Source organism: Berghia stephanieae, chromosome 1 (assembly GCF_034508935.2).
Source record: "Berghia stephanieae isolate SIO BIC M18660-M18661 chromosome 1, UCSD_Bste_1.3, whole genome shotgun sequence".
Lineage (NCBI taxonomy): Eukaryota > Metazoa > Mollusca > Gastropoda > Nudibranchia > Aeolidiidae > Berghia > Berghia stephanieae.
The window spans coordinates 61,359,238-61,386,837 of record NC_088360.1 but is presented as its reverse complement, the minus strand read 5'-3'; the positions used below and the strand labels follow the sequence as shown (position 1 = coordinate 61,386,837).

Genomic DNA, 27,600 nt, shown 5'->3' with positions numbered 1-27,600 from the left:
ACTGACAAATAAAATTTATTCGATTTCGTATCAAGTTTGTTTCTATTTATTAACAGGCATTTAATATCACTTCGTTAGATTTTTCATATGATGAAGTTATTCAATAATTATTTCATAATTTTATTCAATAATTATTTTATAATTTTATTACGACCAATTTTGCAAACATTACAGCATACATTGAGATTGACACTTCGCTGTTGATGAGCTTTTAACAAGTATTGTAGCATAATTTTAGTAGAATCGAATATGGATTTCTCTTACTTCCTGGAACAAGACTGCAACAGTGTAACAACACCACGAAAGAGGAAAAGAAAAAGTTGTAGATTGAACATTGACAATTAAATTGAGTATAAAATTATGGCTAGTCATACTCCTGGAGAGCCTCTGGAATGTTACAGTGTAAGATTTCTATTCGTTTAGTTTTTTGCCAGTCTTAAATCATGGTGTCACAATAATTATCACAACCCAATGCCGTTCTACTTCGGCCGGACTCTTCTTCAGTCTGGCCTCTCTGGTGGATGGAATAGAATAGACACTGTGATAGTCTACTAGTATTAGGTACTTTGGTAAAAAATTCAAATTGGATTGAGCTCAATGAAACCTATATCATTTTAAAGTGCTTTTCAACACGATTCTAATGATACCAAAAATGTGAAAATCAGATAAACAGAAAAAAAGTTATGTTAGTTTAAAGGCTGAAAAATGGTCTTCTATTTGCCTTTGTTATTTACTGACGGACTTTGTGACCTGAAAATTGTTGCATTTCCGGTAGTAACCACCATTTGGATTTCAAAACTGGTCTAAAATAGCCGCTAAGATTTGAGTAAGGATTTTACTGGAACGAATTTCATGGATGCGGTATACAACTTTGCCCTGAATTTAATTTTATAAAAAAGTTAAGATGTTAAATAAACGTGCCAGCATGAAATTTTGATTTACCAAGTTCTAATCTTTTAATTATCCAAAGCTAAATTATACCCTATTTTATCCATAATCAAAAGTTATACTAAATTGTCATTGATTTTAAAATAAACTACACCAAACGATAGAGTAATTTCTCCTGAAGAAAATAAGACATCAATCATTAAAATCCATCCATAAACAAAAAATCTATGGAACTTTTTCTGAGACCCATCACTCAAAAGTCCAAAAAATCGGGTCACAGCCACTAGGCCATTTATCGGCTCCATGCTGGAGGGTCAAATGGACGTTTACCAAAGTACCTACTAGTATAGTCTCCCGTGGCTATTCGGACTCAAATTCCAATGTGCGCAGTGAAACACAGTGGGGAGGCCTTCCGAAAGCTCCTCGTGCTGATATTCCCAGATATTCCCTCAACTAACCATAAGAACTAGACTTAGTTACTAGAGAGGTGGGCCTTTGGCCTACCAACCTCCGCTGCACGTCCAACTCGCCTTGAGCATGCATTCACGTAAAATATAAAGATTTTTTAAAAAAACCTACCTCTGTTTCAAAAACTAGCATCTTTCACCTTTCTAAGAAACATTTTGATTTTTCAGAACTTTAGTTCGTTAAAAAATACCGGCCAATCTGACCCGTTGAGTCGAATGAAAACGAAATTTTGTTGTTTACACGGTTCAAAGGAAATGCCGTAAATAAGCTTTCATGGACTTCCTGTGTTGTTTTTACAGTGTCACGTGACCGTTTTGAGAAATTTGTCGTCTGCTACAAATAATTAGACCGGTAGGGGGTAGGTATTTTCATTGGAGCAGAGAAAAAGTGAGTATTATTTCTTGGACTTGTAGAGAGGCCTAGGGTCCACCAGCAGTCAAGTTTATTGAATAAAAGAAAAAAAGGCCTTTTTACTGCACTAATGCACCAAATTGCATACCTATCTATGGACACTTTGTTCCGTATCTTTTTCCCAATAAACTTTTTTAAAAACCTGGGGCCAGGGTTGCTAGTTTGGCCTCCTTCCCAAGCCATTTGGCCTCCCAAAATTTGGTTTGGCCACTTGGCCTCCTGTAACCAACTTTTTGGCTTCCTCTGACTTTCCCCGTTATATCGTTTTACTCTGGTACCGGTAAAACTTATTTTATTTGGCAATCTAAATATCTAAATGCAGCACGTGCTAACGCCACAGATTGCATTTGCTAATGCTTCTATATATACGAATTTTCCTTATCCTATCTAAATTGTTTAACAAATCTAAAGAGTTTTCGCGAGGCTAAGGTGGGTTTGGTGGTATTTGGGCTCTTGCCGAGGAATCTGGCTTCTTGCTATAGCTAGTTTGGTCTCTTACTCAAAAATGATCTGGCAACCCTGCCTGGCTAGGCGGAACCTTGATAACAGAAACGGGGCCCACACGATTTCGCGAGGAATTAATCATGAAAACAATTAGGATATAATTTCAACACAACTTTTGAAATTCATCAAGGATTGTCCATTACCGAATGTTTTTTGATAGAAAACAAATGCATCTTCAAATCTAAACTGCTTTTGAAGGTAAGCGGTAAGTTTTTATTTATTTTTCTGTCCAAACGAATGATTTGTCCTGGTTATAGAAGCTAAGTATTGGTAACACCGGCTCAGCTCTCTAAGTACCTTTAGTTTTACGGACTGACTATTTTCACCGTACGGTGATAATAGTCTGACAGACTATTATCACCGAATGTATTAGCCAATCAGAAGCCAGGATACTAACTGTGACGTATGTGCCTCTGCATCCAGACCATTAGAATTCGACCCGTCATCATTTTCTCCCTGCGTGCAGACCCGTTTTTAAAAAAAGAAAAAGTTTGCCGAGGCCTCCCGAAAGCTCCTCATTATAGAATAGAATAGAAGGTATCGACGTCGCTTGATTAGGCCACTGGCCTGTCGCTGAGTCTTTCCAGTCACTGATTGTCTTGTTCACAACTATCTAATGCATTTCCCTACCTGATCTTGTGATCAGGGGCTAGCCTACACTACACTTTCTCTACTGATCTTTTGATCATAGCTATTTTGGGTGGGAGGCACTTCTACACTATGCATATAACTTTCCATCACAGCATCTAATCTATTCTTGAAAGCATTGACGCTCGGCGCTTCAATGACATTTGCTGGCAATGAGTTCCAACGTTCAATAACTCTCGGTGTAAAAAAGTTCTGTCGAAGGGTGGTTTCAACTCTGGGTTTCAGAAGTTTATATGAGTGGCCCCTGGTGACTGATTTTTTGTCAACTGTGAACAGCCTATCCTGAGTCGCGTACAAGCAATGTGTGAACTTATACTTATAGGTCTCAATCATATCACCTCTCAAACGTTGATAGACCATACTTGGCAGTCCTACTCTTTTCAGACGCTGTTCATAACTCAAGTCCTTGAGTCCACCAACAACCTTTGTTGCTCGCCTAAGCACACTCTCTAAAAGCTTCTTATCCTTTTAAAGATAAGGTGCCCATACACAGTTTCCGAACTCCAAATGCGGTCGAACCAAAGCTGCAAACATTAACTTCATAATGTCACAGTCAAGATAGTCAAAAGATCTCCTTATCAGTCCAAGCAGTCTGTTAGCTTTGTTGACCTGCCTTTCCAAATGCTGTGAAAACTTTAGCTCTGGCTCCATATGAACTCCCAGATCTGTATCCAATATTGTCTCTTGTAAATCAATTATCTCTTCACTCCTATGTTTTCTCATTTTGTAGGTTGCTTTCTGGTTTTTGTTGCCTTTATCTAAATGGGGCACTTTGCATTTGTCGGCATTAAACTTTAGCTGCCAAGTATCAGCCCAATCGACCAAACTATCAAGATCACTCTAAAGTCTCTTTATATCAACCTCACTGTCAGCCTCACCATACACTTTCGTATCATTTTTTTTTAAAATGAGCTTTTATATAGCGCAATATCCACTTAACGTGCTCAAAGCGCTTTACAAGGGGTCCCTGGCCAACAGCAACATTTAACATGTAGGACGAGACATGACGCCTGTTAGGCGATATTACAATTTTTCGGCAAAGACAGCGCTGTTAACGGCCAGGTACTCATTTTACACCTGAGTAAGGTGAGAGAATGTGAGTAAAGAGTCTTTTCCAAAGACTCAACTATGCGTCGAGCGAGGCTCGAACCCAGGTCCTTCCGATCCGAAAGCGAGTGTCATACCACTAGACCACATAGCCGCACTGCATACATAGAACACAAGCTTGATATAGCATTTCTTTCAATTTGTATTTTCACTTTGGACCTTTTGTCAGATGTTTATTTATTCAATTTGTCATCATATAGAACAAACCTTGATAGATTTGTGAAAGTTAAAAATTTCCTAATTTGACCATTGCTTTGATTCTCAGTGGCCATTTTGATTTGTGAGGTATTGAAAGGCAGTGCAAAGCAGGCCTAGGGTTGTTTTTTTTTTGGTTTTTTCTTCTTTTAGGGATAGTTAGAGGTCATTTGTTTTACCTATTAGGGGTAGTTAAAGGTACTAGGTTGTATTTTTTCTTTGGAGCGAATATTTGGCATGATGAGACTTCGTTAGGCCTCCCAAAGCTATAATAATACAGGCAGGATGGCGGATTCAGAATTGATTACAGTTACCGATGAAGCTTTCCAATTTCGTGGCGGCGATGGGATCTCGAACCCGCGACCTTTCTGGTACAACAACAACACCTGGCCGGGGAGGGCGTGGCTCTACTGTATTAGTATGAGCTGTTCACAACTCGAGAAATAGTGATTTCAATCTCTATGTCTATCATGAACCGCCACCCCCGACTTATTGAGGTCATGGGTTCAACACAGACAAACGCCGCAAAGTTTGTTAGCTACCAAGATACCATTATCACCCTACGATGAAAATAGTGTGTCAGGCTATTTTCACTGTACGATGAAAATCGAAACCCTATACTATTATCACCGTACAATAAATATAGCCTTCCACACGATTATAATGAATATAGTCTCCCGCACTATTATCACCGTACACTGAATATAGCCTTCCACACCATTATCACCGTATGGTGAAAATAGTGTGTCAGGCTATTTTCACAGTACGGTGAAAAACGTCCACCAAGATATTACTGTACAGTGAAAAAAGTCTCCTACACTATTATCACCGTACGGTGAAAATCATCTGCCAAGATATTACCGTACGGTGAAAAAAGTCTCTCACACTATTATCTCCGTATGCTGAAAATCGTCCACCAAGATATTACCGCACGGTGAAAGCCTGATAGCCTGACAGACCGTACTGTGAAAATAGTGGCTCCTTAACTTTAACTGTAACTTTAACTATCTAACTCTAACTGCTTCCTGGCAGGGGGCAGAGGGCGGAACTGATAAAGAAACAGAAGAAGAGTTCAGAAGATATTCTGTTTTGCTCATATCAGACTGACTCCTGCTTCGGACTATAGATGGATTGTTGCCTGTCTAACACTATCAGAATAGCGATCCCTCATATTATGTTAATTATAAATTATAAAGAAAATTGTCCTGATTTTGTTTGAACATTGCATTGTGTTGTTAACAAAGCTTTTCCTTTAGATCACTGTTACTTAAACTGACTTTTGTTACTTTTGAAGAATTTTAACTCTTTTCTTTTCAATTTCTAACTGGACTTCCAATTGATCAATGATTTTGTCTTTTTTTTCAAATAAAGCGGCTTAGACTACCTTCTTCTTCTTCCATAAAGGACACAGCTTCAGGCTGAATGTATGGCCATCATTTCAGTAACAGGGGTTGTAGAGGGAAGCAGGGAGTGATTTTTTAAAAGTTAACAGTCGAAAGAGGGCTTGTTTTCAAGTGGTTGATAGGGAGTTCCAAAGTCGGATGGTGGAGGGGAAGAAAGAGTAAAGATGATGGTTTGTTCTTGAGTGGGGGATTTCAAAATTAAATGCTGAGTTTCTTGTTTTGTTTCAACTGGCTAGTTGCAATTTCGAGTTTTCCATTTTGTGATTTGTGAAATATAAGGAGTTTGTTGATGGATCATCTTTCATGTAGTGGTTTTCATTGGAGATTGTATATGAGCTGAGTCATCTTGCTCATATCTTGCTCATAGTTTCCACTCTAAATCTGATATGGCCGCCCAATGTTGGACTTTTTCTAGCTCATTGATTTCTTGTGATGTGTGTGGTTGATTGTTACTATAATTGCTATTTTGATTTGCATCAATTCTATGAATTTATCAATATTTAAAAATATATTTTACAAAACAAAAACTATACTGCCATTGGAGACTATTCAGACTGAATCTAAATAACTTGTTGATTGCACATGCGCATTGGAATTTGAGTCTGAATAGCCACAGGAGACTATTCAGACTCGAGTCCAAATAGCCAAAGCCATAAATAATGTTATATGCACAAGGCATGTTCTCCACCTGAGTGGTTAGGTTCGCGATTCACTAAGTACATATAACTAGGCTTGGTCTAGTCTAATAGGTTTTTGTGCGGATATGTGGTCTTGTGATATGACACTTGCTTTCGGATCGAAAGGTCCTGGCGCATAGTTGAGTCCTTGGAAAAGGCTCATAACTCACACTTTCTCTCATCTTACTCAGTTGTAAAATGAGTACCTGTCCGTGAACAGTGTTGTCTCTGTCAGAAAAACATTTTTATATCACCTAACAGGCGTCATGTCAAGTTCTACATGTTACATATTGCTGTTGGTCAGGGACCCCTTGTAAAGCGCTTTGAGCACATTTAGTGGATATATTGCGCTGTATGAAAAAAAGCTCCAAAAAAATATACTAATCTGGACGGATTGATTATTAAATCCAACAACAAAGTTACAGATGACGACCGCTTATAACCTGATACAAAACATGATGTCACAATTCACGGGAAAATCATATACACGAAAACGAAACACCATGACAACCCAGGAACAGCTCACAACAACCTCGATTGAGACAGTAAACACAATCACACAGCAGAGGAATGCATATTCATTCCCTCCATTCTTCCCCCTTCTAAAACAAACCTCAGTCTCCAGTTTGGATATCATAAAACTAGAAAATTCTTACCTTATGAGGTGATGCTCCACTTGAGCCATAGACAGGACTAGGAAAGAAAATCAAACAATAAATTTCCCATCCTTGGTCTAGAAATAACTTGATATGGTAACAAAAAATAAAAATTCCGCAGGGGATAGTTTCCTCCTCCTGGGTTATATTTACATGGAAGGGGATGCCCTTAAGGTGCCTGTAAAACAATAAATAACAGATTCCACACAGCAAAATAAGATTTTAAAGCTTAAGGACTCATTGTATTGTATTTGCATATGCACAATTTTGTATTTGTTGTTTCTGAAAGTAATAATAATAACAATAATAATATTTCTTTATCGTCCTCAAAATAGTGGCAATTTGTCATTTGGTTACACATTTATAACAAAACAATATAAATAAAGAAAATAAATAACATATTGACATATATACACACACAGATACATGCACACTAGTAACATAGTAGTCATCGTCATTAACAGCAGGGCCATTCCACGTCAAGTGGACCACGGGTGGGAACCACACCCCTTTTGATTTTCCTCAAACTTGGCTCAATTGAAGATACTTATGAGACATGAAGAAAACCAAATTTTCAGTTCAGAATATGGATATTTGAATTTTTTACAATTTTTTGAAATTTTGTCTCAAAACACGTCAAAATCAGATTTGCTCGTGGGTCCATTTTTGAGAGGCTATAACTTTTTTATTAATCAAGCTAACTCTCTCAAATTTGGTAATCCTGTACAACTTTTAGCATAGATTACAATTATTTGAAGGAAAATGAAAATACTTATCAACTTTTGGAGTTATCTGCCCTTGAATATGGCTCCCCGTGCTGTTCGGCAAAAAAATGAATTTTTTCAATATTTTTTTTTCATGTCTTTAATGTTTTATTCTTGGTCATTGATGATTTGTATATCAATAAATGACATATGGTCCAACATAATATAGCAAAAATATGGGTCTGGTACTATAATTTTTCGAACAATAACGCATGGCATAATGCAACTTTCACCAAAATCGTAAATTATTTGATATAATTGTTATCATTTGTATTCACATTCTAAAGGTCTATATAATTTCAACTTATGGTGAGAAATTATATTATTAATATTATTCTATTAGGTTAAATCTTGACAACCCACAAATTTAGAGAGGGAAGGTAGAGGGTGGGGAGGAATAAAGTTATATGAATAGTCAGTTCAAATTGTGTAATAGTAATAGTCTCAAGCCCAATATAGTTAAGCAAAATTTTCAAAAGCAGAACTTTCCTTCCAATTTATTTGAACTTCGTGATTTCGCCATTTTATGAAATTAAACTGCCAGGGTATAAAAATATACTCTTTATCCAATATGTTTATAATGTGTCTTATCCAATATGTTTATAATGTGTCATTTAGGTTTTGGCTCAAAAACACTTTTTTACTCTATGTATTAAACCCAGGCTTGTAAATTCTCAGGCAATTGCATGAATTCAGACAATCCATTATTCTCTACCTCAGGGACAATAGTAGACAATAATAAATTTTAAGAAATTTGATCCCATATGGAAAAAAAAGTAATGATAGCCTAAATTAAAAATTTTAAAATCACAGGAAACGTAAAACAGTGGATGACAATACCGTAGCATATTATTATAGTCAGTCTCGGATTATATAATTAAAGTTAGGTCGTGCTCTCTCTCTCTCTCTCTCTCTCTCTCTCTCTCTCTCTCTCTCTCTCTCTCTCTCTCTCTCTCTCTCTCTCTCTCTCTCTCTCCCTCTCTCTCCCTCTCTATCTACTTCACTGCATGGCCGTCAAGGGGATTCCCTGTTATTCTGTGTTTTATCGTTTGTGGCTGTCTCCCACTCCATTCACAACGGTCGTTCGCACGCTCGCTCAGTTTTACCAACACACATTTGCGAAGTCTTATGTCTTCACACACAATTTGATGCAATTTCCATATTTCTTTGTAATTTTTCAGATGAACAATCTTCAACTCTACAGTTTCTTTGCAATTTATGATTGTTCGTCTGAATATTGTCGAAACGATTTTTCGTCTAATTTTTTTATGTAAAAACAAATTTTTGTTTAGTTTTGTTTTGCTGGCTTTGTCTGCAAGAGAAAAAAAAGCTAGCTGAGCTGCTTTCTCATAAAGACAAAGAAGAAATACAAGAACTAACAGTAAACGATTCTGCAACATGCCTGAAACATTTGTAGATTGCGGAAGCAACCTTCAATTGATAGGCCACATTTAAAATAAAAGGTCTCCGGGGGTTTTTTAAAAAATTTCAGACGATTTACAGGCCTGTAAACCATAGAGGGGAGGGGGATTATTTGCAAATGTTTCAGTGAGATATTAGGGATAAAAGATATATAGCAAACTATGTTTCATATATATAACTGATTTTAATTATGAAACATTTGTGCCCTATTATGTAATGTGTTATTTTCAATTTTCATCTTCCTCTTTATTAATGTAAATGCATTGTCCTCGAATAGACAAACATTTTGGTATTCAACATGTTAATAAGAACTCCATAATGACTGTTTTAGTTATATTTTATTTACGGCACGCTATTTCGATCACAACTGCTAAGGGTAATTTGAGGGTAAAAATCAGTATGAAATTTCAGACTTTGAACTGTCATAACTACATTTCTAATCAAGATAGAAACAAAATTTAAATCGTTTTGTAATCAGTGTTGCTATCTCTTTTATATGATATTGGTTTCAAGTGCAAGAGTTACATTAAAAAATTTTGTTTATTTTTTTTATTTTTTTTTGCCCAATCTAAAACATTAATTTTATGCCCTTGAAGGGATTTTGAGAATTTCTCAACCTGTCACTGGCCGGCCTCAACATGTCCAGTGTCATTTTCAATTTTCAATTATTTTAATTTCTTCCTTAGATTCCCATTATCTTGGAGAAAGAGCAAGATTATGATGCTCAAGGGAATCCACTTAGAGAGTCTGATGGCAAACCGAAGTATCGATGTGGTTTCCGTATTGGTGGAGGCATTGACCAAGACCCATCACAGAGCCCTCAAGGATATCATGACAAGGTCAGAAGTTAAAAGAATTTTAGATATGTTTTTATTATAAAGGGTGTATTTATTGTTTAGGTTATATTGCTATCCATGTTCTTAGTTTACAGCAGATTGAGTTAATAAATATTGCCTGGAAGGGAATATTTAACCTTTTTAACAAGAGTGGTGACACATTAAATTCTTTTCAGCCAGTCTCAAAGTTATTTATAAAGAATCTAATTATGAAGGCCCCAAATAAGTTTTGTGAGCTAGATCCCCTTCCAACCACACTTTTAATTCTTGCATTGACAAGCTTATTCCATCAATAACTGAATTAATTAATCAGTCACTGTCAACTGGTACCGTCACCACTTGTTTTAAGACAGCTCTATCGCCCCACTTTTAAAGAAACCCTCTTTAGGCCAAATCGAATTTTAAAACTACAGACCCTTTTCAAATCTTCCCTTTATTTAAAAAATCATGGAAAATCTAGTTTTTCACCAACTTTACATTTAAAATTACATGATCTATATGAGCCATTCCAATCAGCTTATAGAGAAAACCATTGCACCGAGACAGCGCTTTTAAGTGTAGTAAATATTTCAGATTTTAAATGCTGACAATAATGAGGTGAACATTTTTTGTATCTTGGACTTATCAGCTGCATTTGACAAAATTTACCACATTCTGTTGAATCGACTCAAACATATTTTTGATATTAATGGAATGGTGTTGAAATGGTTCTAATCTTAACAAATCACAGATTGTTGTGGTTTACAATGTCAAATCTTCTGATCATCTTTTGAAATTTGGTGTGCCACAGGGAACAGTATTGGGTCCAGTTCTTTTTACAATGTACATAAAACCCATTGGATCAATTATTTCTGCTTTTAATCTACATTATCGATTTCATGCAGATGATAGTCAAATCTTTAAGTCAGCAACCTACGACCATTTACATCTCTTAATTGAATGTTTCCAATCTTGCTTTGCTACATTGAAAATTTGAATGGAATTAAACAGACTAAAACTTAACGATAGTGGAATTGAAATAATTTTTATTACTAGCAATTCTTAGAAATGTAAATTGTGAACCAATCATTTTAGGAAATAGTGTAACTGAAACTGCTAAGGTTGAAACTTGTACCATATCTGTCTTTTACCAAGTAAATCATATTGTAAGTTTAATGTACCTGGAAAGGAGAAGAATACATAATGTTAGACATCTCATTACATGGGATATCTAGACCTTGTTTTTTTTAATTTTCTCATTCTGTCAAAGCTAGATTATTCTCTAATTCTCTCCTCTCTTCCATAAATTAAATAAAGACAAGATAAGATCCTTTCAGGTAGCCCTGAACGATGTTGCCAGGCTTATTTATGGAAAGAGGAGAAATCAATCTGCTCCAAGAACTTCACTGGTTTCCTGTAGAGAAATACAAAATCTGGAACATCTTCCAAGATATATCAAAGGCAGTAATGATACAGAGCTCTCTAAAATACATCTTAAAACATTTCTTTTCAATAGGCTGCCTATATTCTCATCCCCCCCCCCCCCCCCCCCCCCCCCCCCCGGCCGATTGGATTACCGAAAAAAACGTCGCCAGCTTTTTGCGATTTGGATTTGATTGGTTTTTTTTTTTAATTGTGCAACTTGTGACAAGAAACTTAACAAATTACTGCATTACAATCTTTGGATTAAACATACAACAATTGTGGACTACTATTATGAAGACTAGCATCCTAGAATAGGGGGATGAGAATAGTCACTTTCTTTCAATATGTAACACTGTATGATTAATTATGTTGCTTTGTTTTATGTCGTATGTTTGATTGACTGTATGATTGAGTGACTTGTATTGCGTTACTGTTAAGCACATTGAGCTTGTTAAGATATGGGGTAGGGCACTATATAAAAACCATATATTATTATTGATATGAATCAGCTTTTCATAATTATTTGGAGGCAAGAGTTTTTTTTACCCAAATACATGTTTGTTTGATGTTGTTTTTAAGATAATGACTTCTATCATGAAAAATATGAATCTTTTTCTTCTAAAGGGAATTTATGTAACGTTCATCCATGACAACAGTCCAGCTTCTCGATGTGGTTTACAGCTTCATGATAAATTATTACAGGTGATATTGCAATTTTATTTATCATTGGCTCTGACTTATTGAATGAGATCTATTCTAATGAGCAAGTTTTTGGGGTTTTTTTTTTTTTATTTTAGGATTTTTATTTTAAGTGATTTTAAACTTAATCTTTGCATGCTGCTCATTTTGTTACTAAGCTCTACTCTAAAAGATTGTGAAAAATATGTCTATTATATACAATGTTACAAACACCATTTCTCACAATATTTTAATGGAAAGAGCAAAGAAGCAATTGTTCATTCATTCATCCCATGATCGTCGGGGTGATACATGGGATGCAGCTCTCACCACTTTCCGCCATTCTTCTCTTTTGTTGGCCTTCTCCAACAGATTTTCCATCTTCATTTCATTGTCCATCCAAACTTTCCTTTGTCTTCCTCTTCTTCTTCCTCCTTCAAGGGTACCCTCCATCACCGTTGCATTGTGGCCAAACCATGACAGTTTCCTCCTTCCAACTGTGGTGATGAGGGGTTCCTGTTGTCCTGCACGATCTTGCACCTCTTCCAGTACGTCTTTATTGGTTCTGTGTTCTGTATATGGCACCCGCAGGAGTTTTCGATAACTTATCATCTCAAAAGCAGAGATTCTGCACTCTGATTCCGCAGTTAATGTTCATGACTCACTGCCGTATAGTAAGATGGAAAGCACCAGTGATTTGTACAGTTTAATTTTTATTTCGAAATTGATTGCACTTTTCCATATTCTTGTCAGTCTCGTTAGTGTTGCTGTTGACATTCCTATTCTTGCCTTAATCTCAGCGAATGTGCCCTAGCTATATTTTTCTTTGTTATCATTTGTATCTACAATTCAAGAAGATTTTAAAGCTTCATCTTCTCTTGAATGTTTCATATGCCTCATTTGGTCTTTCTGTTAACTTATCCTCTGCTTTCCTCTTACAGTTATAGTTTATTATCCTCAGTGTGGTTATGACAATCATTCCGTGGATGATTATTTTGTCTTTAGCTGCATTGCATTCTCAGCATTAGAATTATTGTTGAGTTAACATCAGCTCTTGAGGTTAAACAGTTTGTTTTTCCGCAATTGGTAAATAAAGAGAGCCATCCTACAAGAATGTTATAACATATACCACATCCTATTTTAAATTCATTGTTTCCTGCAAATACTGGAATTGTTTTGTTTATTAATGAGTGTTTGATACAAGGTGTCCAGGCAAGTCGATATTTCTAAGAATTGCTATTAATTGAAAACCCCAAAGGGAGATTAGGACAAGAGGTGCGCTCTAGTTTCCATTGTATTATTGATATAAATAAAATGGCCCTCTTTGTCATGATCAGCCCAATAGTCTGAAATTTTCAGCACTCCCTGGTAATTCGGCAAACCACCACTCGTATCAGTTTGGTTCTTAAAGTTAACTGCCATTTTCTCTTCATTATCCATTATTTTACACTACATCAAACAGTAAATATTTTTTAAAAATCTTTCTATCCATGCTTGAAGTTTGGTTGTGATATATATACTGATGCACAAAAGTAATGCATGACTTCTTTCAATGGAAATTCAACATATTTATTGAAATTGGGTGTCGAACTTTATTTCAATTTTGAAAGATGAATCATTTTGCTTTAAAATGAATCCAAATTCACAATGATAGAAGAATGAATGAAATCACAGTACCCTCAAATGTAGAGGTAGGGTTAGTTTTAAAATTGCCCAAAATTCAATGAGAAACAATATTTGGGTGCAACTTCCTTCAGTACTGTGTATGACCTTCGTGGGCTTGAATTATGGCTTGGCATCATGTGCGCATGGATAAGTCAAGTCTTTGAAGCATAATTTGCTTTTTACTATTCCATTCGTGATGCAAGGAATCTTTCAGTTGTTGAGGATTTGTAGGAGAATTAAGGCAAATTAAGTATAATATGAGGCCTTCTGCATACCAAACCTACTACAGGATCAGATAGTCATAGAGGATACTGTTCCTTCTCTACAGGTTGCTGTACTTGATTAAAAATCGATTTTGTAAACGACAACCCACAATATTTATTTTTTTAATTAAAAAAATAAAAGGGGGCAGTGTGGCTCCGCAGTTTTTGCTTCGTACCCAAAAGGTACTGAGTTCGATCACCCGCCACTGCACTGTGTGGCGTTGAGTGAGTCACCTCGCCGTAGCTCAATTTGCAGTGGCTGCACTGTGGCTGATGCTGGGGTTATTCCAGTCTTCCCTTGGAATAGGCCCTAGAGACAAATTTTCCCTATTCGATGAATAACAGGAATTTATATATCATATTGTATTTATATTTATATAACGATCTTGACCTAGAGATGTCTCTTTTGGTCGACAGCTTTTTTGTCTATTGCTGGTGGTCTCAATATATTCATAGCTGTGAAACAGTCTTATTGTTATGTGAGAACAATTAAGCCATCTTGCAATCTCTCTTTTTGACATATTGGCCCCCGCTGTGCCAAGGGCTGGTAAACTCTGTTATTCACTTAATCTTGGCATCTTGTATACGTTAAATGTGAATGAATAAGAGTCTCATTTTTGTGACTTTTTATACCCATGGTGAACACTACTAAACAACAAAATTTTGTTCAGTTCACAACTTATCAAGTTGCATGTGCCTCATGCTTTGTTTTGCTCTTTTGCGCCTCGAACATACTTTCCATAATTTTAAATCAAATTTTGATGTTATTGTGATTATTTATCGTTTTTTCAACCATGAGGAGATCTTTTTAAACACATATGTAAAAAGAATAAAAATTGTAGTGATTGATTGACAATGGTGTGTTTCTTTTGTGCATCAGTATATATGTATATATATATTATCCTCACCTCATTTGGTTGTTTCCTCCTACTACGTTGTTTCATCCATTGATGGAATCTTTGGAGAGGTATTCCAGTTAACTCCCTACAACCATATATATATATATATATATATATATTATATATATATATATATATATATATATATATATATATATATATATATATATATATATAAAATACACAAGGACACTCACATTGTATTATGACAGGACGATCGTTTCAATGCTAGTAGCATCTCCTCAGCCTATGATAAATCCGTAGTTCATCGTTGTTTATTCTTTCGTCCTGACAGAATACAATCTGAGTGTCCTTATTTATTTTACATGCTCTAATTAATATTATTGAGCACACATTTGCAGCAAATGCCCGAAACAATATTGTAGAAGTTGATCATAATTATACTTGAAATATTTTATAAATAGCTCCCTTTCTCAAAAAGTTGAGGACTATTATTTCATGGTTTTATTGTTTTTATAATTTGAATATATATATATATATATATATATTATTTAAAATATTTACCACAATGTTTGGGACAGTCTACATCAATTGATTGATGTAGACTGTCCCAAACATTGTGGTAAATATTTTAAATAATAATTCGCTCCATTACTACATGTCGAGCACTTTTCGTACCATACTTGTATCAAACACGATTCAATAATATATATATATATATATATATATATATATTTATATATATATATATATACATACATACATACATACATACATACATACATACATACATACATACATATATACATACATACATACATACATACATACATACATACATACATACATACATACATACATACATACATACATACATACCTACATACATACATACATACATACATACATACATACATACATACACAAGAAAATTGCTAATATATATTTTCTTAAATTAATCTTTTATGATGGATGCTTCATGCCTTTATTGCACGCACATTCGGAATGAATTTGATTCAATACCAAAGACTTAAATACCTTAAATAGTTTCTAGATATTGGTCATTGGGAAGCTCCATTCCTTAAAAGTATGAGTCATAAGTAATTATTGTAATTCTGATTACAATGATATTCTCTTGACATAACAGCTTCAAAAAAGAATAAGAAGGAATTAATGGCTTGGCCTATTTGACCTTTCATTTTTATTGGAATCTGTCTACATCTTTGTTGTAAAAGATAATCAGAAAACTTTATTTAACATGAATAATTTCTGTCTTTAGGTGAATGGAAAAGATTTTACGTTGGTAACACACAAACAAGCAGTGGATAGTATCAGGAAAAAGCCAATCTTAAAGATGCTGATCTACCGCAAAGGGGTGCCACAGCTTCAGAAGGCACCCAGTCAGATGGGCACCCCCCAGACTCAGTTTCAGGCTTATAATCAACATGGGCCACCACCCACCAGCCAGCACCAACAACAGCAACTTTACATGCCTCAGCAACAACCGCAGTATCAACAATACTAAAACTACTCACATATTAATTATTACTATTAAAAAAATCTCACCTATGAATACGACTGCCTGGTATTTCGATGTTTTGATCTTTTAATTGACAACATGGGACAATGTTTTTACAATTTAAAATTTGAAATTTAAAATAATTAATTCAAGGAGTAAAGAAGACTAATATGTTAAAGGAAAGACCATATTCCAAATAAAGTTTCAGCGTTTGAAGCTCATGAGAAATCAAAGTATATCTTGAAACTGAATCTTCAAATTATATTTAATGATTAATTTGTCTTAATTGCATTACATCATGCCTGTTTTAAAAGATATGATTTCTCAGTATTATAAATTGCTTTCTTTATCATCATATTAGAAAGCTCTTGATTATTTTTTTAATACCATCTACCCAAACTGGTCCATTGGTGAATTTACAGACAATACTGCATATTACTACTATAACAGTATACCATTCTCTGATGTGCCGTTAGTAGTTCCACATGATTAGGCTCAATGCTATTCTCTGAAATTAGAAAAAATAAAAGACTTTACTATGAATTAATGAAGTTAATTGGAAACATAAAGCCAGAATGAAATTTTTGGAGTTGCTAAAGCCATACTTTTGACCTAAAATATCCGTCATTAACGAAATATCCATTTTCATTAATTTTTTGGTTGTGATATTCTTTATTTGATGAAATATAAGCACTACAAAGGATGATCTTTCATTACATCCCTGTCATGAAATGATGTCAATAATAATATGAATAGCCATTTGCAGATAGGTTTGTGTTTTACTGTATCCTACATAATATTTTACCATTTTCACTTATGAGAGTGCTGATACAGCAATGCAACGGTGGCCTCAGATCACATCATTGTCACTGCTCACTCGATTAGACATTATGATTTTAAAAGTTCAGTAGTGCAGGTAAAGAGTTAAGGTGATGGACGCTTTTACATTCTGGACCAGATATTGATTTAGTGGACAAGAGCCAGTCCCTGATATGGACATTAAAAAGTGAGACAGATACAAACAAGAGTTTGTTCTCACCAGCGATCATTTTATTATTTTAATATATCATATTGTAGTTAAATAATTATTTAATTTTGACTAGTGTCAGTCCTCAATCCTTGCAGGATTTACAAGGTTTCTGAAATTATTAGGCATTTATTACCATGCTAATGTTATTGTGCTCGATATCAGTTTTGAGATCTCTGCTGTATGATTTGCTTTTTTTTTTTTAAATTTCAAAACATCATAAAAACAAATTGTGACAAATTTTAATATTAACCCTTAGTTATATTTAGTTGATAATTAAGATACTTTCATCTTTAAAAAGAAATGTTCTTTCTCTTATTTTACTTCTTCTCTTTCTTCTTCTTAATAATAATAATAATAATAATAATAATAATAATACTTTATTGCATCCCAAAAAGGAAATTTTTTGTACAGACGTGTTATAATTTACACAATAAGATAAAAATACAATGGAAATAGGATGTATATATATAAAAAAAAGAGAGGAGCAGCTCTATAACCAGAGCTGCGCTTTATAATATGAATAATATCAACACTGTAAAATAGTTAAAACTGTCACTATAAATTGAAAATTGAAAAGATTGCAAAACAAAAAAAGTAATAAATTAATATTTATATTTTTAAAAAGTAAAAATGAGAAATAATTATATAAAATGATTATTGCTTGTTGTTATAAAGCCTAATACTGGACGGCAGAAAAGATTTTCGGTGTCTCTCTGTTTTCGTTGAAATAGAGAAAGGGCGACCACTTCTTTCTGACATAATAATTGATGGTCTTAATGGATGATACTGGTCATTTAATATTTTAGTTATTTTATTTATACAAAATTTCTCGTATAAAAGATCTACATCGTCAACATCATTTATATAGCGTTTAATGGATTTTTTAATATTTGAATTTATTTTGTTCCTTTCCACTGCTAAGCAATTGCCTCCCCAAGCTGTTATACAAAATGACAAAACACTTTCGATTACTGCTCTATAAAATAATGTGCAGAGGGTTTTATCTATTCTAAACTGAGAGAGTTTTGATAAAAAATATGTACGTCTGCACATCTTATGCCTAATTATTTTCAAGTTTTCATCCCACTTGAGCCTGTCATCAATCGTTACACCAAGGTATTTGTAGTGAGGAACTCGCTGGACGAATTGGTCTTTCTGACATAATAATTGATGGTCTTAATGGATGATACTGGTCATTTAATATTTTAGTTATTTTATTTATACAAAATTTCTCGTATAAAAGATCTACATCGTCAACATCATTTATATAGCGTTTAATGGATTTTTTAATATTTGAATTTATTTTGTTCCTTTCCACTGCTAAGCAATTGCCTCCCCAAGCTGTTATACAAAATGACAAAACACTTTCGATTACTGCTCTATAAAATAATGTGCAGAGGGTTTTATCTATTCTAAACTGAGAGAGTTTTGATAAAAAATATGTACGTCTGCACATCTTATGCCTAATTATTTTCAAGTTTTCATCCCACTTGAGCCTGTCATCAATCGTTACACCAAGGTATTTGTAGTGAGGAACTCGCTGGACGAATTGGTCCTTTAATTTTAACGGTTCTATCGGTTCCTTCACTCTCCTAAAGTCAATCACTAGCTCCTTTGTCTTGCTTATGTTAAGCTCTAGGTGGTGGGCATCACACCAAGACACAAATCTATCAATTTCTTGCCTATAAGCCACTTCGTTGCCATTTGTTATGAGGCCTTGAAGAGCGGTGTCATCTGCAAACTTTATTAAAGGTACACTCAGGTTTTGACTTCTACAGTCATTCGTGTATATTGTGAATAATACAGGGGACAATACACAACCTTGAGGAGCACCAGTATTTGTAGTTATACAGGAAGATTTGTTTTGTCCTAATTGAACATATTGTGCTCTCTCCGTAAGAAATTCGAGCACCCAAGCAATTATATACTTGTTTAAATTCAGACTAGTCAATTTTTGAACAACCAACTGAGGTTGCATTGTATTGAACGCTGAAGAAAAATCTGCAAAAAGCAATCTGCAATAGCTCCTAGCGTGATCTAGATGCCTGTAGATGTTGTTTGTAAACAGCAAAATGGCATCCTCTACGCCACGTCCTGGTTTGTAAGCAAATTGATGACTATCACTCAATGGCATAAACTGATTCCTAATTTTAACAAGAACAAGTTTTTCTAAAGATTTCATGACTATTGAAGTCAGCGCAACAGGTCTGAGATCGTTCATAGTTTCAAGTTTTTCTTTTTTTGGAACAGGAATAATTTTTGAAGTTTTCCAAATTTCAGGGATCGAAACGCATTGGAGGGACCAGTTAAAAATATGTGTATAAATGGGGGAAAGCTGATGGGCACATTCTTTCAATAGTTTTCCTTTCAATCCATCCGGCCCAACAGCCTTCCTCTCGTTTAGTTTCGAAAATACGAATCTCGTTTCCTCTTCACTGACCTCAATAGTCATTTCATCTTCCAAAGCCCTGTCTAATTTATGTTTTTCATTTTCAATATCAAATTTGTTTGCTGTGTCGAAACGTGAATAAAATTTATTTAAAGTTTCAATTTCGATATCTTCTGATATAATCGTGGGCTTTGGATTATAGTTAACAGCAGTTTTAAGCCCCCGCCACGTGTCCCGTATATCCCCAAAGAAAAGCATTTTTCAATTTTATTTTTGTACTTGTCTCTACAACTAGATATTACCCTCTTTATCTCTTTTTGTTTTGTTTTCAGATCTTTTTTGTTTCCACTAGTATAGAGAGTTTTCTTTTGGTTCAATAAAAGTTTTAGGTCTTTTGTTATCCAAGGCTTGTTGTTAGGATAATACTTTATTTCTTTTTTACAAGACACTAGCTGTTCACAGAATTTTAAATACTCACTCACACAGTCATTCAGCTCATCCACACTATCACATGATTCGATAAAAACATTCCAGTCAGTGCATTCAAAACAACCACGCAAATCTTCACACACACTTCCGTTCCAGATCTGTACACTTTTCTTTACTGGTTTTACACGTTTAAAAACAGGGCGGTAGGTGGGGAGTAGCAAGAGCATGCAGTGGTCAGATAAACCTAATGGGGCACGGGGTAAACATTTATAACTATTTTTAATATTACACAGGAATAAATCTAATGTTTTTTTGTCCCTTGTCTCGCAGTCCACGTATTGATGAAGTCCCGGGAGAGTAAAATCGTTACATTGGTTAAAATCGCCAGTGACCATCAATACGGCATCGGGTGACTTAATTTGAATGTCCTGTATTTCTTTCCTCAAAATATTTTTCGCTGTGGTGTTGTCTGATGATGGTGGAATGTAGACGTTGATGATGATGACATGAGTATATTCCCGGGGTCTTCTTCTTCTTCTTCTTCTTCTTCTTCTTCTTCTTCTTCTTCTTCTTCTTCTTCTTCTTCTTCTTCTTCTTCTTCTTCTTCTTCTTCTTCTTCTTCTCTTCTTCTTCTTCTCTTATTTTATATTATTATTTATTATTATTATTATTATTATTATTATTATTATTATCATTATTATTATTATTATTTTACTATTGTAAAGCACATTGATCATTTTTGGTGGATATTGCTCTATATAAAAGCTCAAGTTTATTATTTTTTTTAGTGGAGAACCTGCAGTGTTTGCGGAGAAATAAAGGCTATTACGAACGACAGTCAAGTCACCTATTATACTTCTACTGTATTGTGGAAATTAACATAGGTTAAAGTAAACAATTAAATGATTTTTAAAATTTTAGACAAAAGCTTTTTAAAAATTAAAAAAAGTTAGTTTTGTTTTTGTTTTTTTTTAATCAAAGCGAAAACAACAATGAACAAACATGGTAAACAAAAACTGATGGTAATGATAAAGTATTATAAGATATGATATCAATAATGAAAATGCCAATGTTGTTTTTTTTTGGGGCTTTTTTTTATTTTTTATTTTTTGTACAATAAAATAGGTAATAATAATGAAAAAATGTATTCAAAGATCAAATAACTATAACAATAATAATAGTGATATTTAAAAATAAATAAAATATAGTTTGTTTTTTTTACAAAATTGTCCACATCAGGATTCTAACCTAGTGTCTTAAAGGGTCGAGTCTGACAGCTTAACCACTACACCACAGAGCCACCTAGCTAATTAAGATATTTAATCATCTCTTTATAAAACATTATTTTACTTGTCTTTCTAAAAGATTATTTTATCTTCAATGCTACTTCTATTTTTTAGTTTTAAATTTCGGTTGTACTCCATCAGCATTTCTTTTATATTTTTTTTAATTAACAAAGTTATACATATATCATAATGTAACTTTTGAGACATTATTCTTGTGATGGACTACAAACTCTGTGTACCAACTAAACGAAGACTACACTGCATCGATAATGAATAATGTGGGTAGCGAATGTGCATAAAAATGCACTGTTAAGATGCACTGTCAACTGACGTGCTAAAATAACACTCTGTTTATATTAGTTAATGGATAAATCACATTATTTTCAGAGAAATAAAGGCTATTATGAACGGGCATCCTTCTATTTTGAATATCATATTACTGTGTTGTGGAAATTAACATAGATCCGCACAAATTGGGTAGGGTGGGTTTGAGGTTGTGTCACAAATTCAGCACTGGATGGGGTCCTGACCTCCCATAGTGGGCAGGGAGGTACATACTGTGTCTTCTATCCCTCTATGTCTATTTTCCAACAAGCTTTCTGTCTTTGTCTTGGAATGAGATTACTTGGTTTTGTCCTGGCCCTGGCTGGGTGGGAAACAGTCAAATGTATAGTTAGTTTTGGGAGATATTTTTTTTCCTTGTAAATCATCTCTCTGTTGTGCACTGTATTATGTTTTGTTTGTATACTAAATACAGTAGAATTACTTTAAACCGAAATTTTGGGGACCTTCTAAACCATTTTGGTTTAAAGCAAGTTCCCGTTTTGCGATGTTTTTCAAGTGTAGTAACTATTTAAGAAATTTGCTCATTTAATCGTATCATGGGTTTCCCCTTAAATGTAGTTGTTGAATAAATGCCGTCTTCGTAAGCATTAAAATCATTTTTTTTTAAATTTTATTAATTTTTATTTTTTTTTGGTGTGTTTTAAAAATATTTTTGGGGTTTTCGTTTTCAATTCAAAATTGTTGAAAGAGTTGAGTTCGGGATGCCGTGTTTTTTACATATCTCTGTCTTGATCAACTTTTTTTTCATCGACTTCACATAGTATTTTGATTTTTAAACTCCAACGTGTAAGCACAGTGTTTTCTTTTAGTAAAATGTAAAGCTAAAATAAGATCGAAAGTTCTTGTGTGATAATTGATAATGAATGATGCGCAGCTACTCAGAGGTGAAGTGAAATGGAAATGAAAAGGCGTGTCAATGCTAAGTTGTTTACTACACATCTCTCTTTTGTTGAAAAGCCATTAGGTTCAAAGGCCTAATTACATAGAACCCCCCCCCCCCCCTCTCACACACACATTCAATCAAATTGGAAATGAAATGGCATGTCAATGGTAAGTTGTCTACCAGCCCCCTCCTTATTGTCGTGTTGAAAATCCAGTCAGTTCCAAAGTATCAACACACGAGCGAGAACACCTCGCTTGCATGATTCTACACCCCAACTCCCCCTCTTTCCTCATTTTTCGCCTGCCAGTCACCCGTTGTCTTCCTTTTCCAGTCTGCGATCGTGGTGCTGGCCAAACCCAAGTGCAGTGATTGAAGTGTTTGCCTACCCCCCACCCCTCACCCTCATCTTATACTTACGCTCTTTGTTTTAATATCGCCGGGCATTATTATGTGGGGCCACCTTCCCGAATTTTTGAAGAAAAATAGAGAGAGAAAAAGGGAAGGTGCTCTCAAGTTGTTTCGGTTTAAAGAAAGTCCTTCTTAGAAGTATTTCGGTTCATCGTAAGAATTAGTACAAAGATAATGAAGAAACTAGTACAATTTATTAAATTCTCTGCGGTTTAAGGTATTTTTCGGTGTAGCTTCTTTCGGTTTAAAGTAATTTTACTGTATTTGTAAACATTTGAGTGCATTCCTCTTAGTGGGGACCTGTGCTTGTGTCTGGATGAGACTTTTAGGTGATCTTAAACTAAGTACATTGATAGTGTGCTCTTGGAATCTACATCTGTTCCCTATTTGAACCAATTCTCCTTTGTCTGCCTTATTCTTGAATGCTTTAATTGTAATTCTAGAACTTTTTACTGCTCCATTTTCTTCCTTTTTACTGGCGCTGATATGACCTTAATGTGTTGCAAGCGCCATAAAACAAAAAAACAAAAACAAATCCAGCAGATTGAAAAAATAATTATTTGAGTCAATTGGAATTCATATCAAATGTAGTTTAAGAAAAGTTTGAGTGTTATCTGTATATCAATCTGTAAAAAAATAGTCTTATCATTTTTTTAAATGCCAGTTATTCTGTGCTATTTATTTTTTTAGAATAGATTATTTTTATTTTTATATTATTATTTTATTATTTTTATTATTATTATTATTATTATTATTCTGGGTGGGGATCCTGACCTCCCATAGTGGGCAGGGAGGTACATACTGTGTCTTCTATCCCCTTATATCTGTTTTCCAACATGCTTTCTGTCTTTGTCTTGGAATGAGATTACTTGGTTTTGTCTTGGCCCTGGCCGGAGTCCTAGCTGGGAGGGAAACAGTCAAATGCATAGATATTTTTTTGGGAGATGATATTTTTTTCCTTGTAAATCATCTCTCTTGTCATGTATTATCTTATTTATTTTTAATGTATAATGTAAGCATTTGAGTGTATTCCTCCTTGTTGGATTTTGTGCTTGTGTTCGGATGAGACTTATAGGTGATCTCAAACTAAGTACATTGAAGGTATGCTCTTGGAATCTACATCTGATCCCTATTTGTTCCTAGTTTCCCCTTTGTCTTACTTTCTCTTGGTTTCTTTAATTGTAATTCTAGAACTTTTTACTATCCCATTTTCTTCCTTTTTACTGGCGCTGATATGACCTTAATGTGCTGCAAGCGCCGTAAAACCCTTAAAAACAAACATTATTATTATTATTAATATTATTATTATTATTATTATTATTATTATTATTATTATTATTATTATTATTATTATTATTTGTATTGATTTTGTTTCCTTTCTTTATCATCTCATATCAATTTTTTAAATTATAGAATTTGAATCTCTGTTTTATTGTCATAATCTGGTGCTTGTTGATAAATTGTACTGATTGATAGAAAATGAGAATTGTAAGAAGTATAATTTAAGTCATCTTTTGAATTATACACACATGCACATCTGAGCAAGATGTTTGAATATATATTTTTGATAAAATTGTATGAATTGTAGTACTTTTGCTTATGCGTTGATATGGTTTCTGCTGTTGTACAGTGGTTTTATCTATTCTTTTTCAGTCATCATTACACACTAACCTTCTTATAGAAACGTGTTTTAGTTTGTTATATTTTGATATGTCTAAATAAGACTCAAAGTGCATTCTCTCATAAATATCAGTTTTGTTCTATTCTTCCAAAAACATTCATTGAACAACCAACATGCAAATGAGGTTGATGGGGCTGCCAATGGTGATAAGCTTTTCTTTCTCCTTATACAGTCCAAGCTAGTGTATTGGGACAGCTCAGTTCCTGACAAATCGTCCCAATTAAGCAGTGTCCCCAAAAAAGCAGCACCCATGAAATTGAGTGACATTTCACATCTTAATGAAACAGAAACACCTTAATCTACCTCTAACAATGAGAAACAAATCAAACTGCACAAAATGATTAAGTAATATGCCACTCATAATGATTGCATAAGTAAGTAATGGATTAAGAAACCATTGTCTAGCAAAACGTCTCATTGAACAAACAAACCATTTGGTAGTGATAGCCTTGAACAATCAAAGCCATCTCATTACCCATCGCACCATTGGTCAGTTGTCCATGACCATGAATGTGACAATGACTGTCCATGACATTGACAAAGGATACAGGTTAATTCTATTGTTCACATCTCTGATGAGTATGACGAACGATTCGACCACGCACCGATTGGCTGTCGCGATAGGTACTACTAGGAGATACAAGTAAAACCTATTTGTATTTTATGAACCATCACTTTAAATGATTGAAGACAATGAGATACTGGGTGGGGATCCTGACCTCCCATAGCGGGCAGGGAGGTATATACTTTGTCTTCTATCGCCTTATATCTGTTATCCAACATGCTTTCTGTCTTTGTCTTGGAATGGGATTAATTGGTTTTTTTCCTGGCCCTCGTCGGAGTCCTGGCTGGGAGGGAGACAGTCAAATGCATAGTTATTGTTTTGGGAGATGATATTTTTTTCCTTGTAAATCATCTCTCTGTTATGTATTATTATATTTGTTAGTTTTAATGTTTAATGTAAGCATTCGAGTGTATTCCTCTATGTTGGATTTTGTGCTTGTGTCCGGATGAGACTTATAGGTGGTCTCCAACTAAGTACTTTGATAGTGTGCTCTTGGAATCTACATCTGATCCCCTATTTGTTCCCAATTCCCCTATGTCTTACTTTTTATTGGGTGCTGTATTTGTAATTCTATAACTTTTGACTATCCTATTTTCTTCCTTTTTACTGGCGCTGATATAACCTAAATGTGTTGCAAGCGCCGTAAAACCCTTAAAAACAAAAACATAAACAAACAATGAGATAAAACTTTTATGGGGATGGTCATTGTCAAATTCCGTCCCCATTAAGTGGCTGGGAATTGGAAAGAGTATGACTTTTTATATAGAAAGAATTCCATTCCCAAGGATTTGTCCCAAATAAGTGGCATCCCCAATACCAGCTTTGACTGTATATGTTTTCTCTTTGTTTATGGCTTTCTGTCTTTGTCCCAGAATGAGCTTGTCTCTGGCAAAATTTATTCGCTCTGAGGAGGGCAGTTAGATGTGAGAGTTTGTGTTTTCCTCTGAAGTGTTATTTTTACTTTTTAAATAAAATATCTCTCTGAGAATAAGTGCATGTATCATAATGTATTTTTCCTGTTTGGTTGGGGTTCTGTGTATGCGTCTATGTAAATATTTATATGGCCTCTGTTCTGATAAATGACCTGGGTGGGGTTCCTGACCTCCCATAGTGGGCAGAAAGGTACTTACTGGGTCTTCTATCCCTCTATATTTGTTTTCCAACTTGATTTCTGTCTTTGTCTTGGAATGAGATTACTTGGTCTTGTCCTGGCCCTGGCTGGGAGGGAAACAGTCAAATGTATAGTTAGTTTTGGGAGATGATATTTTTTTTCCTTGTAAATTATCTCTCTGTGATGCACTGTATTATGTTTTGTTTACATATTATATATGATTTGTAAACATTTGAGTGTATTCCTCTTAGTGGGGACCTGTGCTTGATTCTGGATTAGACTTTTAGGTGATCTCAAACTAAGTACACTGATAGTGTGCTCTTGGAATCTACATCTGTTCCCTATTTGAACCAATTCCCCTGTATCTGCCTTATTCTTGGATGCTTTAATTGTAATTCTAGAACTTTTAACGATCCCATTTTCTTCTTTTTTACTGGTGCTGATATGACTTACATGTGTTGCAAAAACCCTAAAAACATAAAAACATTCTGATAAATGTTCGATTGCTGCTGGGATATAGTAATTGTCTATATTTTCATTTAGACACTTGTGACCAAAGATTATTTCAGACACTGATGAGCTGTATCTTTCTATTCTGTATGTTGTGTTCCACCATCCTTTTCTATGAGCTGATATGACCTTAAACACATCCAAAGGGTAGTTTAATTATTTTTCTTTAATGATTTGAGAGCTCGTACAATGACAAAATGTTGGGGGTTTTGTTTTGTTTTGTTTTTTGGGGGTTTTTTTGTTGTGTTTAAAAAAAAAAAACATTTGGCCAAAAAACTTTACATTAAAATGAACCCTAGGTGTCAAAAAAGTCACAAACCTATGGTGACAAAGAAGTATTGCGTTTAATACATTTTGACAAGTTGGTGGTCTTTTTAATTTGATGGTCTTTGAGATTTAAATTTTCTGGCCCCCAATTTTTTTTAAAAATGTTTTGTAATTGTTTTATTGATATGTTTAGCGGCTTTGTGGTCCAGTGGTATGACTGTTTGTTTCCTGCATGAAGTGCCAGTTAGAGTTCTTGGAAAATGCTCTTTACTCAGTAGTGGGTGGAAATCCCCTCAGGAACATTGGCTGCTGCTGGGTCGATGAACTA

At 34.5% G+C, this 27,600-nt stretch overlaps 1 protein-coding gene across 1 annotated transcript; it reads left to right on the top strand.

Moving 5' to 3' along the window:
• Positions 1-273: 273 nt before the first annotated feature.
• Positions 274-20,833, top strand: LOC144978852 (tax1-binding protein 3 homolog). Its single transcript, XM_078925425.1, has 4 exons — positions 274-402; positions 9,830-9,982; positions 12,008-12,085; positions 16,129-20,833. The coding sequence occupies exons 1-4, from the start codon at positions 361-363 to the stop codon at positions 16,372-16,374; spliced, it is 519 nt and encodes a 172-aa protein (XP_078781551.1). The 5' UTR covers positions 274-360; the 3' UTR covers positions 16,375-20,833.
• The last annotated feature ends 6,767 nt before the right edge of the window (positions 20,834-27,600 follow it).